The sequence below is a fragment of the Impatiens glandulifera genome, chromosome 8 (assembly GCF_907164915.1).
Source record: "Impatiens glandulifera chromosome 8, dImpGla2.1, whole genome shotgun sequence".
In the NCBI taxonomy this organism is placed as follows: Eukaryota; Viridiplantae; Streptophyta; class Magnoliopsida; order Ericales; family Balsaminaceae; genus Impatiens; species Impatiens glandulifera.
Window position 1 is genome coordinate 4,040,782 of NC_061869.1, and position 16,066 is coordinate 4,056,847.

Sequence of the window (16,066 nt, forward strand, 5' to 3'; positions counted from 1 at the left end):
CCCAAAAACTAATTTTCAAACTACAAAAGAATATTTTCAAAATATTTATTTTTACACAATTTTTTTAACTTTTTCAATGCTACCTATATATTTATCAATTTACAAATTAAATTATAATAATTTTTTCTCATTCAAATAAAAAAAGTTATGATAAAATTAATTATAAATCATCATTAAATAAACATAAATTACATTACACGAATAAGAAAATTACATCAAAACACATTATTAAAAAATATTTTTTTATAAAAAAATTCATTATTATTAATTTATAATATGTAAAAAAATATTAATAAAAGAATATATATAAAATAAAAAAATTAAACATATGAAAAATTTAAACAAAAACTAAATATATAAATTTGACTTTAGATTAAAAGTTTAAAGATTAAATTAATGGTTTTTAAAATATTGAGTTTTTGAACGTATATGTGTTTTTTTGGAGTGATAATACGATAATAAACGGATAATGGATTTATGGATAAGTGTGGGTTGGACTTAAAGATGACAATTTGAAACCGTCCCGCGAAAACCGAATTGAATTGTCCTGTTTAGGAAGGTTTTTTCCCGAAACTGAATAGGGATGGGATATGAATGGCATTTGTGTTCCCCGACACGCTCCGATCTCGCTCGATCTCATTCCGATTCTGCCCCAAACACTATAAACATAATTAAATATATTAAATCACCAATATATTTATTTATTTATTTTATTTTATAAGATTCGTAGTTTATTTTTTTATAATAATATAAATTTTTAATATATTACAATATATATTATATTAAAAAATTCCTTTACATAATTTTATTTTATAAATTTTTTATTTTTTTAAAAATATTTTATTAAATGTGTCCGCGAGGATATTCCCCGAACCGAACGTAACGAACGGGGCATGAATGATATTAAAAAAATCTCTGAAATAAAAGGGGATGATAAATGAATTCCCCATCTCAAACCGCCCTATTAATATCTCTAATTGAACTCTAATAACCTATTTTGAGTTTGAGAATGCATTAAATTAAGTTGAAGAAGGTCTAAGAATGACATGAACATGTGCACACTATTTAAGTGCAAAGCTCCAAGTTGACCTATTTTTTTTTAAAACCTTTAACTCGAGAATTGAATTGAAAATTTCATATGAATGTTAACCCAAATTTCTATGAATTGGATAAATTATAAGATTATCAATGATAAACAACAATATCCAACAAAACCAAAATAGCATACAATACGATAAATAGATAGATATCCAACCATACAAATTCATAAGTTTTCAAAACAAAACAACAATTATTAGCTAAATGATATTATGGTTCATCTGAGGACCATTAAAAGGAAATCGAGGGCCAATCCAACTAAGAGTTTTCAATCTTAGCCGGTAAGAATAGCGTTGATTTCATTAGCAACGTTTACTGCATCCATTGAAGCTCCATAAAGACCCCTCCTAGAAAACCCAACACAATATAGCCCTTTTTGACCCTTCCAATGATTTGGGAAACTCGGTTTTGGAAATCCATCCTCGTTCATAAGGTAATCATCTCCCTATTATTTCCAAAAACAACTATCAATAATAACCATCTTGATGTGTAATAAATAAAAAATAATAAAGAAAAAGTGAATGAAAGTTAATTAACCTTAAGCCATTTGTTAGTTGATCTCTTGAATCCAGTTGCAAAAACAATTACATCAAATGAATATGATTTCCCATTATTAAATGACACTTCATCTGCCTTAATATCAACCATTCTAGGTAAAACCTACAAGATAACAAATAATATTTTGTTATCATCAATTAAGAGTTGTTTCTATTACACATCAAAATATAACATTTGATCGATATTTTGTTTGAAAACATGTGAATTTCAATTATATTTCTTCTAAATCAATATCTAAAAAAAAATAATGTGTTAAATAAATTTATAATATATATTTTTTTGTTTAAACCTAGATCCATTTCAGAATGTAAATGTTTTCGTATCATAATTTTTTTTAAACCTGGATTTCGCCGGACTTGATCTTCTCGACTGTACCAACATCAATGACGGGATACTTTCCATACTTGACTTTCAAGAAAAAAGGTCCCTCTTGTGGCCTTTTGATTCCATATTTAGTTAAATCTCTTCCATATTTAAGTTTGCTCAACATAGTCATAATCGAGTCCACCCAATACACTGAGATGTATTTCATTAGATACAATCCCAAATTTACAATTGTCCTCGACAATAAATGTGTCTGCATGTAACAAGCAACAACAATAGTCAACACTTAACCCTAAACCTAAGAGAAAAATGTAAATTTTATTTTAATGATTGACTTATTACCTCGCTTCTTATGGCAATGGAGGTCTTGGCACCATAATTAGAAAGATCAAGAGCGATTTCCATGCCGGAATTTCCAGATCCCACAACCAACACATTCTTTCCTTCAAATCTACCGCCATACTTGTATTGAGTAGTGTGAATCACTTCTCCAGTGAATGTTTCTAGTCCCTCCACATTCGGAATGAACGAGTCACTTGTCTCTCCCGATGCCACAACAAGAAAGTCACAACTATATTCTTCCACCTCTTCCGAGTTGATGTTTCTCGCATTGATGTTCCATTTCTTGGTCTCTTCGACATAGTTAGCCAGCTCTACGAATCTGTTATACCTAATTTATTCAAGTATATATAAATCATCAAACATTGAAATTCTAGCTATAAAAAAATGACCCTTAAAATTGTTAATACCTTGGAGTAATTCCGAAGTGATTAACATAGTCATCCAAGTATTGAACGAATTGATTCTTAGGAACAAAAGTAGGGTAAGACTTCGGGAATGGCATGTGAGGAAGTTCGCAAAATGGCTTAGCAAGATGGAGTTTAAGGCGATCGTATGTTTTCTTCTGCCACAATGGAGCGAAACAGTCTTCTCTTTCCAATATAACGTTTGGAATCGAAAGAAAGTTAAGACATGCCGCCATTGCTAGCCCCGATGGTCCGGCTCCAACAATAATCACCTTATATTGGTTATCGCCTTCCATATGATCTCTATCTCTTGCTCTCAAACACTATTAGAAAAGAAAGTTGCAATAGTATTGTAGATCTCTAGCTAATTTATAATGATCTATGAATTGATGATAGGGATATATAAACTTTTGTAAAATTGTTATTTTATTGCAGTTGCATTAGATTTTAAAAATTGTAAAAAAAAAAAGAAAGTGCATTGATTGTTTTTGGTATGAAAATATCATTACTTCAAATAAAAAAATTAGATAAAAAGTAAAAAACAAACCTGACATCATGATAAATTTATTATATATATATTTGCTAAATTATTTTTTCTTTGACTTTTTTTTTTTTATTTAAAAAAAGGTAGATTACGTTAATCTGTTCAAATTATCATAGTCACATTTAAAAAAAAAAAACAAAAAAAATAGTAATATTGTTATTTGTATTTGGTATGAAAAGTGTATATTAAATGAACATTTTTTAGGTAAAAGTGGATGAAAAAAAAGTATTTTTTAGATTATAAAGAAGTTTTGTTAAAAAATATTTTTTGACAAATAATATTTTTTCTTCATCTTTTTGCCAAAGTAAAAAAAAAATGATTCTAAAAAGATGGATTCAAATAATATATGAGTTAATGCATAAATCCTCCTTAATTAAAATATGTAATTTCCGATATTGGGAGGATATAATGAACTATTAAGATAGATTCAAGTATATGACACTCAAATAAGAAAGATTGAAAAATAATTATATAATTTTTAAATTCAAATATGTTCATTATTTTAAATGAAATTAATTTTGAAAGAAGAAAAAAATGGTATTGACGTTTATCCAAGTGTTTGAACCTTGAAAAAAAAATAATGGTGACAAAATTTAAAAAGAAAAATTCTAAATATAAAATATTTTTTTAAAAAATACTAAATTTGATAAAAACATTATAAAATAATATTAAATTTGATATATATTCCTACCATAAGCGATATTTTATTAAATTTGTTATAATTTTAAAGATAAAGTGTTGTAGTTTAGTGGTTGAAAATAAGAATATTTTTTTTTATTTGGTTATGAATTCAAATCTCACTAAAAATTAAAATTTTTCAATCTTTTAAATTAGATTTAGTGCAACTGTAAAATATCGATTTTTTTTTATCGGAGGCTGGGACCGTTCAAAACTCGAGACCGGCAATGAAACTTAAGATTTTTCTTACCCACGTGAGAAGCCCTGAACATGGAATCTTCTCGTTAGCCCAGACCCCCCTAGGGAAAGACCTCCTACCCAACGACTTGGAAGGGGACTGGCTAAAAAGGTCGCCTAAAATAATAGTAATAGAAAACAATATATTCCTAATTGAAGCTGGCTAAAGCCCTCAACAAAGAAAACAACCATGAAATAATAAATCTAAAAGAAGAATAGCTTAAATTAAATTCATATTAAAATGGATTAAATTAAATTCCAAGCTTATCTAAAGTAGAATCATTTTCATTTTGATTAATATGTATACCTGCAATTCTTACATAAAGGCTAAAGCCACATAATAATAATAATAATAATAATAATAATAATCATAATAATGGACATTAGTGGTTTAAATCTATGGTAAGGAATAAGTATTAACTAAATTACTATAATAACTTTCAAAACACTATTAATTATAAATAGGTCGAGTGGATCGTGGACCAGCTCAGTTAAACGAGTTGAGTTCGAGTAGCTCGTTATTTATATATAATATATTATATATAAATTATATATATATAATATAATATTATAATATATATATATTCATGAATGAAGAAAAAGACAAAGATAAATTTAAATGTATTTTCTTTTAGAAATAGTCAGATTAAAAAATTGCACTTCAAATTTATTGAACAATAAAGTAATAATAATACTTATTGTTTTAGGTAAGACCTAATTTTTTTTTTTTATATTAAAATATTGTGCTTCATTTCACTTTTATTAATTTATTTTTATTTTTAATTTTAGTAAAATTAAATTTAAAATTTTAAAGTTTAAATTTCAAGTAAACTCTTTTCAATTTATTTTGGTGAGACTATATATATTGTAAGGTTTTGATTAATGATTTCGTTTTTTATTTTATAATTTTTTAATGACATTTTTTTAATGATATCTTTCAAATATTCAACCACTTTCATTTTTTTTTTAACTTTTAGTATTTGTGATAAACATCTTCTAAATATTTATTTTTGTTTTTGTTCGTAATTTTTATTTATCTTTAAATTATATGATGATATTTATATTTGTTATTTTAAAATAATGTTGTGATTATATATACGTAGTTTGTCAAATATATTAAATTATATTTGAGATATTATTTAGTGATAAATCGTAATTTTAATTAATAAAATTTAATTTTTGAATTTTCGAGTTTTCAAGTTCTAGTTCGAATTGTCATCGGACCGAGTTCGAGTATAAATTTTGGTGCTCAATCGAGTTTGAATTCGAGTATTTATAATGTAATTCGAGTCGAGTTCAAGTAATATGGTACCCGGTTCGACTCGACTCGTTTACACCTCTAAGTGTGGCTCATCATCTAAGAAATCATTCGAGAGAATTGAGTTATCGCTATATGAATGTTGATATATTTTTTTACGAAGTTGTTAAATAAGATTATAAAAAAATAACAATATTATGCAAAACTTAAGTAAAGTATTAAAATTTTTTAGGTACAAAATAGAGAAATCATTGTAAACCCCTATAATTCAATGGTTCTACAAGCTTTCTGTGAATTATAAATTATTTAAACAATTTTGAATATACACTTTTTTTTTTTTTCTTTTATATTTACGGCATAGATTCTGAAGCATTTATAACAATTTTGTTTGACGAGTTTTCACCATTTTAGGTTCGATTTTAACTGTAATTAATTAATAAAATATTTTTATCCTTAAAAAAACAATATTATTGAAAACAATAGTTACATTCACACTTGACAAAGATGCTCCTTTAGGGTTCATTATAGGCCCATTAAAAGGAGATCGAAGGCCCATTATCATTTAGAGTTTTGATTTTGGGCAGTAAGAATAGCCTTGATATCATTAGCTACATTTATTGCATCCAATGAAGCTCCAATAAAACCTCCTCCTCTACAAAGCCCAACACAGTAAAGCCCATTTTGACCCTTCCAATTATTTGGGAAACTTGGTTTTGAAAGCCCATCTTCGTTCAAAAGGTAATCATCTCCCTTTTATTGCCAAAAACAACAATCAATTAATCATAATCAATTTTATTGGCTTTAAAAAAATAAAATTAATAATAATGAGCTGAATGAAAATTGACCTTTAGCCATTTGTTAGTTGATCTCTTGAAGCCAGTTGCAAAAATGATTACATCAAATGAATATGATTTTCCATTATTAAATGACACTTTACTCCCTCTAATCTCCATAATTAATGGTAAAACCTATCAATACCAATATTTTTTTATATCAATAATTAGTACTAAAAAAAATAAGATAAAGGATAATATAGCACGAAAACACACTTAACAAAATGGAACAACGAATTAAGTATGTAGCCCGCAAACACACTTAATCATTTGACCAGATACAGACTTGTTGTCTGACGGGCTCGAACCTAGGATCTTAAGGTGAATATCCATCTCTTGTTGCCGCTAGACTAGAAGAGGTAATTCTCCCTTCAATTTAAAGTATTTGAAAAATCGAACACGAGACTATTCATCTCTTAAACAATATTATTTTCACTTAAACTGTATATATAGAAAAAATTGACAAAATTTTGTTTCAACCTGGATTTGGCCGGATTTGATCTTGTCCATTGTACCAATATCATTGATAGGATACTTTCCATACTTGTCTTTCATGAGAAAAGGTCCCTCTTTAGGCCTTTTGAAACCATATTTGGATAAATCATTTCCATATTTAAGTTTGCTCAACATAACCAAAAGAGAGTCCACCCAATACACCGAGATGTATTTCAATAGATATAATCCAACATTTGTAGCTCCACTCCATAATATATGCATCTATATATCACATACAACAACTTTAAATACCTAATCTTAAAACCAATATTATGTTCAATATTGTTTTTTTCTTATCATTGACTTACATCGCTTCTGACGACAATGGAAGTCTTGGCACCATGATTAGAAAGATCGAGTGCAATTTGCATGCCGGAATTTCCTGATCCCACCACCAACACATTCTTTCCAGCGTATCTTTCGCCAGACTTGTATTGAGTGGTGTGTAACACTTCTCCTACGAATGTTTCTAGTCCCTCCACATTCGGAATGAACGCGTCACCATTCTCTCCCGATGCCACAACAAGAAAGTCGCAACTATATTCTTCCATCTCTTCCGAGTTGATGTTTCTCGCCTTGATGTTCCATTTCTTAGTACTCTCTAATTCAACATAGTCTGCGACTCCACAAATCTATTATACCTAGTTTAATTATCCAAGCATATATATAATTAATCAAACATTGAAATCTCTGTAGAATGGATTAATTGAACCTTATTTATTAATATACCTTGGAGTAATTTTGAAGTGATTAATGTACTGATCCAAGTATTGAACGAATTCATTCCTAGAAACATAAGTAGGGTAAGACTTCGGGTATGACATATGAGGAAGTTCGCAAAATGATTTCGCTAAATGAAGTTTGAGGCGATCGTATGTTTTTTTCTGCCACAAGGGAGCGAAACAGTTGTCTCTTTCCAATATAACGTTTGGAATCGAAAGTATGTTCAAACTCGCCGCCATTGCCAGCCCCGATGGTCCGGCTCCGACAATGATCACCTTATAACAACGTTGTTTATCACCTTCCATATCTCTTTCTCACACACACAATGAGAAAATAAGTTGTAATAATATTATTGCAATCTCTAGATAATTTATAGTGAATAAATGGTATATATAATAATAATAATAATAAAAATAAATGACATTGAGTACGTATACCAAACGTGATCTTAGTTTGTTTGGTTATTATTTAGATGGGCTGGATTGTCAATTTTAAGTGGGTGTGGTTATTGTTTAGATCGACTGAATTTGCAATTTTAAGGGCTTGTTCAAAATTAATTAAATATTGTTTTTTTTTTTTTTTTTTTTTTTGGTTATAATGATAATGATGTTTTAGAGAGATAATTTTATAAAAAATGAGAAAAATATATAAAAATAAAAAATTGATTTAAGTTACTGTATTAATAAATAAGGTTAAAATTGATTAATTTTAAGGGTTTGTATTTTATTTTAACGTTTATTTAATGTATTTATATTTTGTTTAAAATTATTTATTTTAGTATGTTTAATTTTAATTATATATATTATATTTATAAAATTAAGTAAAGATAATATATGTGTGTTATTTTAATATTTATGTAATAAAATTTATTTTAATATTTGTATAAATACTTTATTTTAATATATAATATATAAAATTTATTTTAATTTATTTAATTATATATAGTATATTTATAAAATTTATAACAAGAAATATGTAATTAATGGGTAATTAATGAATTTAAAAAAATAGTTTGATATTTTGGAAGAGTATTTTGAAAAAAAAAAAATGAATATTGAATATACATAGTACATAAAACATGTGGAAGAGACACACCTGAGTAGGTATAATTATGACTTCCTAATAATAGACACAAACCTATGTTATTCCTAATTTTAAGGGATAAATCAATAATTTAGGCTTTGTTCAAATTTAGAAAAATTGATCATTTATAATTTTATTTTTTTTAAAAACAGTTTATCACAATTTCATTAAAAAAATTAAAAAGTTGAAGAGTTAAACATCAAAATTAGACAAATTCTAACTTTGATTATAAGATGACAAACAAAGATCATAAATATTCAATATTTGAATGATAACAATCAAACAACAATACAATCAAAGATTACAATTAATGTTCTCAATCTTTATTGTTATTTTCATATTCGCCTTTTAGGACATGTTGTTTTCTTTCATGTCTCCTTTCTCGCTCATACTTCACGAAAGGTGATTGAATTATAACAGATGATGATACTTATTTGATCTCATTATTTATCCTATCTTTGTATAAAAAAATTCTTTTTCGGAATTACAGAACTTTTATCAATGTTTTTCTCTATTTCAGTTTTGCGGGTTTGAGGATCAACAACCCTAATTTCCTTCTCACTCCTCTCCTCTATTATTTCTTCAATTTATTCTTTTGATTGTTCATCTTCCTTATCTTCAGATTAAAATTCTTTAGCATCCTCTATTTCTTCAATTTCATTGATTTCTTCCTTATCTGAATCTTCATTGTTTTCTTCCTCTACATTTTCCTTATTTTTGTCTTCTTTATCATTGTGCTTGACTTCCACAATATGTTCTTCCATTTTAGATTCTTCTGTTTCATTTTTTTGTTTTTTCCTTTCATGGATTTTCAAAATTTTCTGCTCTTCCTCAATTGCTTTTACGCATTTAATACTAGCATGTTTGAAAATACATGTTTGGCCTTCAATCATATGAGATTTCCATGACTGTGGATTTTTCCTTCCTATCAACAACTGTCATGTTCTTTGGCAGTGTAGTTTGAGGATGCACTTCAATAGTTATTCTGACAAAAGTAAGGTGCTCTCCTCCATCTGTAATTGGGTCCATATATAATGGTTTCCCCAATAAACTAGCAAAGTGACTTAGAGTTTTTGTATTATACATGTGTGCTGGAATGTTCCTAAGCTTAAACCATATTTGAGTTGTTTCATTTGGCTTTCTTAGAAAACTCAATTCTTCAGACCATCTCTCCAACTTCATACAATTGGATCCAATATAAGTATGCTCAATTTTTAGAATATCATCCAAGTTTGTTTCCTTTTTGAATTGTAGAAAATAATGATCATGGATGTTTGCAGAAACCTTTTCCAATCCCTTCTACTCTTATTATTTTTATTAGTGATTCCTTGGTGACTTGGAAAGATACATGGTTCTTTCTTATGTAGTTCCCAACAACTACATTTTCCCATTTTTTGATGCATTTCTTCTCCACTTCAGTGGCCAATTTAATTCAAAAGGAGAGTTGAGAATCTCGACTGTTTTAAACTCACCCAAGTAGATTTGACCTTTGTATGCATGATCCTCTACATTCTTTTCTGCATTCTTTTTCCAAACTTCATATACCTACCAATTGAAATTGCTCCCGATAGTATAGGTCTTTGATTTTGGGGACTTTATTAGCTCTCTCATTGTTTTTACTGACCGGTTTACTATCTTTTCGTATTCTTTCTTCTTCAGTACGTAGGTTTCAATCTTGAAGATAATGTATATTTAATTGGACGGTTGTTTGTTGTATTTTTCTTTGTTGAGCACAATTTTTTTTTGCATGCATCAGTAGCTTTGTGATTTAATTTTTAAGCCCAAAAAAGTTTTCTCTTTCATTATACCCAACCTTTTATATTCCTTCATTTTCCCCCTGTTTTCCTACTGCATTTTCTTCAAAATTTTTATCAGCAATTAATTCCTTACATTTGCTGCATTTTTGTTTTTCTTGAATAATTTTTTCAATAATCCTATCATTTTTAGTTGCAACTCTTCAACTTTTCATCAAAAATTCTTTGACTTCCATATTCTTAGTGCTTTTCTTTCTTCCTATTTTAATGAAAAACATAATACATCAATAAAGTAAAGAAATAACAGAATAGGGTATACCAGAAACCCTAACTATTACAGGACAGGGTAAAATAGAAACTCTAACCTTCTGACCAAGCTTTGTAGATGAATGACCGACATAGCTGTCGTTCGTGCCGATTGTGTCGATCGTGCGCACGTTCTAAATTTGACAAGCGACCCTGAGCGAGTAGCAACCGCGACCACAATAAGAGAAAATGCGACCTTGATACTGTGCCGATCGTGATAATTCATAATTTATGTATAACTAACCTAATAAATACAAAATGTTTAGGTATTATATTCTATCTAAAGAAAGAAGAAAAAAAGTTGGAGCTTTTGCATGGCCACAAATTATAACTTTTCTTTTCATTCTTTTCAGTTTTATGTTTAAATAAGAGTAACAAAATAAAATAGGAAATGATACTTTTTTCAGTTGTATATTTTTGTTAAAACCCATCTTCAAATATAATTCTTCCTTCCATTCAATTTTTGTGCTATTATGTTTAGAACAACTTGAATTTAAAAACTTATTTTTAAATTCAAACGGTAAACATCACATTAAACAGTAATTCATATTCATAAAAAAAAATTATTTTTAAACTCAAAATAATATTTTTAAAATATTTTTTTTACACAAACTTTTTCAATAATACTTATATATTTATTAACTTTACAAATTTAAACATAATATTTTTTAAGCTCACTCATTAGATAGAATTATGATAAAATTAATTATAAATCAATAGATTATACACATAAAAAATAAATTAAACATCATTAAATAAATAAACGCAAATTATACTGCACGGACAAAAAAATACATAAAAAATTTATTAAAAAAACAAATTAAATATTATTAAATAAACTCAAATTACATTACATAAATAAAAAATTACATCAAAACAAACAATATTAAAAATTATTTGTTATTTTTTAGTTTTTATCAATATTATTCATTATTATATATTTATAATAAATATGATTAATAAAAGAAAAGAAAAAAAGAAAAAAGAAAAAAACATATCAATAAATTATATAAAATAAACCAATTAATATAGTTAATGGATTCTGTTGTGTTTGGAATTTTTTTTAGTATATGAACAGTAGTTATGCAAAATTGCGTTTTTATGCGAGAGAAGATAGGATAAACTCATTTTGAGTTTTGGTTTATGTGTGGGGAGTGGAAAGATAACAAATTTTGGATAATTTGGTAGATGAGTTGGAGAGGGTCTTAGAAGACAAATATATATATATATATATATTATATAAATATATATATATATATATATATATATATAAAATGATGTTTAATTTTAAAAGTGTTCGGATTACCGGGTCGAGAGTTGTGGTTAATTTGGATATATATATGAGAGTAATGGATATTTGGGTCGGATTCTGGGTTGACCCGCCCATAAACTTAAAACGGTTAAAAATTAAAAATGCTATAGGTATGTTTCGAACTCGCAACATAACAAAACAAGTATAACTATTTAGTCAACTAGGCTAATAACACATTATATTTTTAATTTAACACCAAATTTGATGAATGCGAGACATTTTTAACTAACTAATCTCTATATATATAATGATGCTTAATTTTGAAAGTGTTCGGATTGTCGTGTCTAGAGCTGTGGTTAATTTGGATATATATGTGAGAGTAATGGATACTTGAGTCGGATTCTGGGTTGACCCGCCCATAAACTTAAAACGGTTAAAAATTAAAAATGTCATAGATATGTTTCAAACTCGCAACCTAACAAAAACAAGTATAACTCTTTAGCCAACTAGGCTAATAACACATTATGTTTCTAATTTAACACCAAATTTGATGACTGCGGGACATTTTTAACTAACTAATCTCAAATGAAATGGAAAAAGGTGAAACTAGTTTGGTGAGGGAGGAGAAGATAAGAAGAAGAATTACAGAGTTATTATTTTTATTTTTATTTAAAGATATAAGGTCCGTTTGAAAAGAATGATTTGATTATAAAGTTAATATATTTATATAATGACGTGGATATGACATGGCAGGAACAACTGAAAAGAATTTTAACACCGTTCTGTTAAGTTTAATAAATTTGACACTTTTTGACAAGTTTGTATACATAAATAAAATTTTACAAGTTAATAAACAAATTTGACACCTTCATCTAACTTTATAAATAAAATTGACAATCTTCCCATATATAAATTCATTATTAAACTCAAAACACAGTAAATGTCACATAAACCATTAATTCATCTATAACCCAAAAACTAATTTTCAAACTACAAAGAATATTTTCGAAATATTTATTTTTACACAATTTTTTAAACTTTTTCAATGCTACCTATATATTTATCAATTTACAAATTAAATTACAATAATTTTTTCTCATTCAAATAAAGAAAGTTATAATAAAATTAATTATAAATCATCATTAAATAAACATAAATTACATTACACGAATAAGAAAATTACATCAAAACACATTATTAAAAAAAAAAAAATTTTATAAAAAAATTCATTATTATTAATTTATAATATGTAAAAAAATATTAATAAAAGAATATATATAAAATAAAAAAAATTAAACATATGAAAATTTTAAACAAAAACTAAATATATAAATTTGACTTTAGATTAAAAGTTTAAAGATTAAATTAATGGTTTTTAAAAATATTGAGTTTTTGAACATATATGTGTTTTTTTGGAGTGATAATACGATAATAAATGGATAATGAATTTATGGATAGGTGTGGGTTGGACTTAAAGATAACAATTTGAAATCGTCCTGCGAAAACCGAATTGAATTGTCCTGTTTAGGAAGGTTTTTTCCCGAAACCGAATAGGGATGGGATATGAATGGTATTTGTGTTCCCCGACCCGCTCCGATCTCGCTCGATCTCATTCCGATTCTGCCCCAAACACTATAAACATAATTAAATATATTAAATCACCAATATATTTATTTATTTATTTATTTTATAAGATTCGTAGTTTATTTCTTTATAATAATATAAAATTTTAATATATTACAATATATATTATATTAAAAAATTCGTTTACATAATTTTATTTTATAACTTTTTTATTTTTTTAAAAATATTTTATTAAATGTGTCCGCGAGGATATTTCCCGAACCGAACGTAACGAACGGGGCAGGAATGATATTAAAAAAATCTCCGAAATAAAAGGGAATGGTAAATGAATTCCTCATCTCAAACCGCCCTATTAACATCTCTAATTTACCTATTTTGAGTTTGAGAATGCATTAAAGTTGAAGAAGCTCTAAGAATGACATGAACATGTGCACACTATTTAAGTGCAAAGCTCCAAGTTGACCTATTTTTTTTAAAACTTTTAACTCGAGAATTGAATTGAAAATTTCATATGAATGTTAACCCAAATTTCTATGAATTGGATAAATTATAAGATTATCAATGATAATAAACAATATCCAACAAAACCAAAATAGCATACAATACGATAAATAGATAAATATCCAACCATACAAATTCATAAGTTTTAAAACAAAACAACAATTATTAGCTAAATGATATTATGGTTCATCTGAGGACCATTAAAAGGAAATCGAGGGCCAATCCAACTAAGAGTTTTCAATCTTAGCCGGTAAGAATAGCGTTGATTTCATTAGCAACGTTTACTGCATCCATTGAAGCTCCATAAAGACCCCTCCTAGAAAATCCAACACAATATAGCCCTTTTTGACCCTTCCAATGATTTGGGAAACTCGGTTTTGGAAATCCATCCTCGTTCATAAGGTAATCATCTCCCTATTATTTCCAAAAACAACAATCAATAATAACCATCTTGATGTGTAATAAATAAAAAATAATAAAGAAAAAGTGAATGAAAGTTAATTAACCTTAAGCCATTTGTTAGTCGATCTCTTGAACCCAGTTGCAAAAACAATTACATCAAATGAATATGATTTCCCATTATTAAATGACACTTCATCTGCCTTAATATCAACCATTCCAGGTAAAACCTACAAAATCACAAATAATATTTTGTTATCATCAATTAAGGGTTATTTCTATTACACATCAAAATATAACATTAGATCGATATTTCGTCTAAATCAATATCTGAAAAAAAAATTAATGTGTTAAATAAAATTATAATATATTTTTTTGTTTAAACCTAGCTAGATCCATTTCGGAATGTAAATGTTTTCGTATTATATTTTTTAAACCTGGATTTCGCCGGACTTGATCTTCTCGACTGTACCAACATCAATGACGGGATACTTTCCATACTTGACTTTCAAGAAAAAAGGTCCCTCTTGTGGTCTTTTGATTCCATATTTGGTTAAATCTCTTCCATATTTAAGTTTGCTCAACATAATCATAATCGAGTCCACCCAATACACTGACATGTATTTCATTAGATACAATCCCAAATTTACAATTGTCCTCGATAATAAATGTGTCTGCATTTAACAAGCAACAACAACAGTCAACACCTAACCCTAAACCTAAGAGAAAAATGTAAATTTTATTTTAATGATGGACTTACCTCGCTTCTTATGGCAATGGAAGTCTTGGCACCATAATTAGAAAGATCAAGAGCGATTTCCATGCCGGAATTTCCAGATCCCACAACCAACACATTCTTTCCTTCAAATCTACCACCATACTTGTATTGAGTGGTGTGAATCACTTCTCCGGTGAATGTTTCTAGTCCCTCCACATTCGGAATGAACGAGTCACTTGTCTCTCTCGATGCCACAACAAGAAAGTCACAACTATATTCTTCCACCTCTTCCGAGTTGATGTTTCTCGCCTTGATGTTCCATTTCTTGGTCTCTTCGACATAGTTAACTAACTCTACGAATCTGTTATACCTAATTTATTCAAGTATATATAAATCATCAAACATTGAAATTCAAGCTATAAAAAATGACCCTTAAAATTGTTAATACCTTGGAGTAATTCCGAAGTGATTAACATAGTCATCCAAGTATTGAACGAATTGATTCTTAGGAACAAAAGTAGGGTAAGACTTCGGGAATGGCATGTGAGGAAGTTCGCAAAATGGCTTAGCAAGATGGAGTTTAAGGCGATTGTATGTTTTCTTCTGCCACAATGGAGCAAAACAGTCTTCTCTTTCCAATATAACGTTTGGAATCGAAAGAAAGTTAAGACATGCCGCCATTGCTAGCCCCGATGGTCCGGCTCCAACAATGATCACCTTATATTGGTTATCGCCTTCCATACGATCTCTATCTCTTGCTCTCAAACACTATTAGAAAAGAAAGTTGCAATAGTATTGTAGTCTTGTAGATCTCAAGCTAATTTATAATGATCTATGAATTGATGATAGGGATATATAAACTTTTGTAAATTTGTTATATATTTTATTGTAGTTGCATTAGATTTTGAAAATTATTAAAAAAAGAAAGTGCATTGATTGTGTTTGGTATGAAAATATCATTACTTCAAATAAAAA

The 16,066-nt window shown here is 27.6% G+C and overlaps 2 protein-coding genes and 1 pseudogene across 2 annotated transcripts; all 3 read right to left on the reverse strand.

Annotated features, from left to right (window-relative positions):
- Positions 1–1,611: 1,611 nt before the first annotated feature.
- On the reverse strand, positions 1,612–3,022 carry LOC124912715 (probable indole-3-pyruvate monooxygenase YUCCA10). Its single transcript, XM_047453366.1, has 4 exons — positions 2,730–3,022; positions 2,323–2,650; positions 1,997–2,233; positions 1,612–1,758 (listed from the first exon to the last, which is right to left on the reverse strand). Exons 1-4 carry the CDS (start codon positions 3,020–3,022, stop codon positions 1,627–1,629), a joined length of 990 nt encoding a protein of 329 aa, XP_047309322.1. The 3' UTR covers positions 1,612–1,626.
- Positions 3,023–5,964: 2,942 nt separating this feature from the next.
- LOC124912747 lies at positions 5,965–7,841 on the reverse strand (annotated as a pseudogene).
- A 6,376-nt stretch (positions 7,842–14,217) lies between these two features.
- On the reverse strand, positions 14,218–15,835 carry LOC124912716 (probable indole-3-pyruvate monooxygenase YUCCA10). The gene is made up of 5 exons (XM_047453367.1): positions 15,540–15,835; positions 15,134–15,461; positions 14,811–15,047; positions 14,481–14,603; positions 14,218–14,388 (listed from the first exon to the last, which is right to left on the reverse strand). The coding sequence occupies exons 1-5, from the start codon at positions 15,830–15,832 to the stop codon at positions 14,218–14,220; spliced, it is 1,152 nt and encodes a 383-aa protein (XP_047309323.1). The 5' UTR covers positions 15,833–15,835.
- Between the last annotated feature and the right edge of the window lie 231 nt (positions 15,836–16,066).

Coding starts and splice junctions, on each gene's coding strand:
- LOC124912715 (XM_047453366.1), bottom strand. CDS start 3,022: ATGGAAGGCGATAACCAATATAAGGTGATTATTGTTGGAGCCGGACCA. Junction 2,234..2,322: donor CCATTGCCATAAGAAGCGAG/GTAATAAGTCAA, acceptor TGTTACATGCAG/ACACATTTATTGTCGAGGAC. Junction 1,759..1,996: donor TCAAGTCCGGCGAAATCCAG/GTTTAAAAAAAA, acceptor GTTATCTTGTAG/GTTTTACCTAGAATGGTTGA.
- LOC124912716 (XM_047453367.1), bottom strand. CDS start 15,832: ATGGAAGGCGATAACCAATATAAGGTGATCATTGTTGGAGCCGGACCA. Junction 15,462..15,539: donor CACTTCGGAATTACTCCAAG/GTATTAACAATT, acceptor TGAATAAATTAG/GTATAACAGATTCGTAGAGT. Junction 14,389..14,480: donor CGACTAACAAATGGCTTAAG/GTTAATTAACTT, acceptor TGGAAATAATAG/GGAGATGATTACCTTATGAA.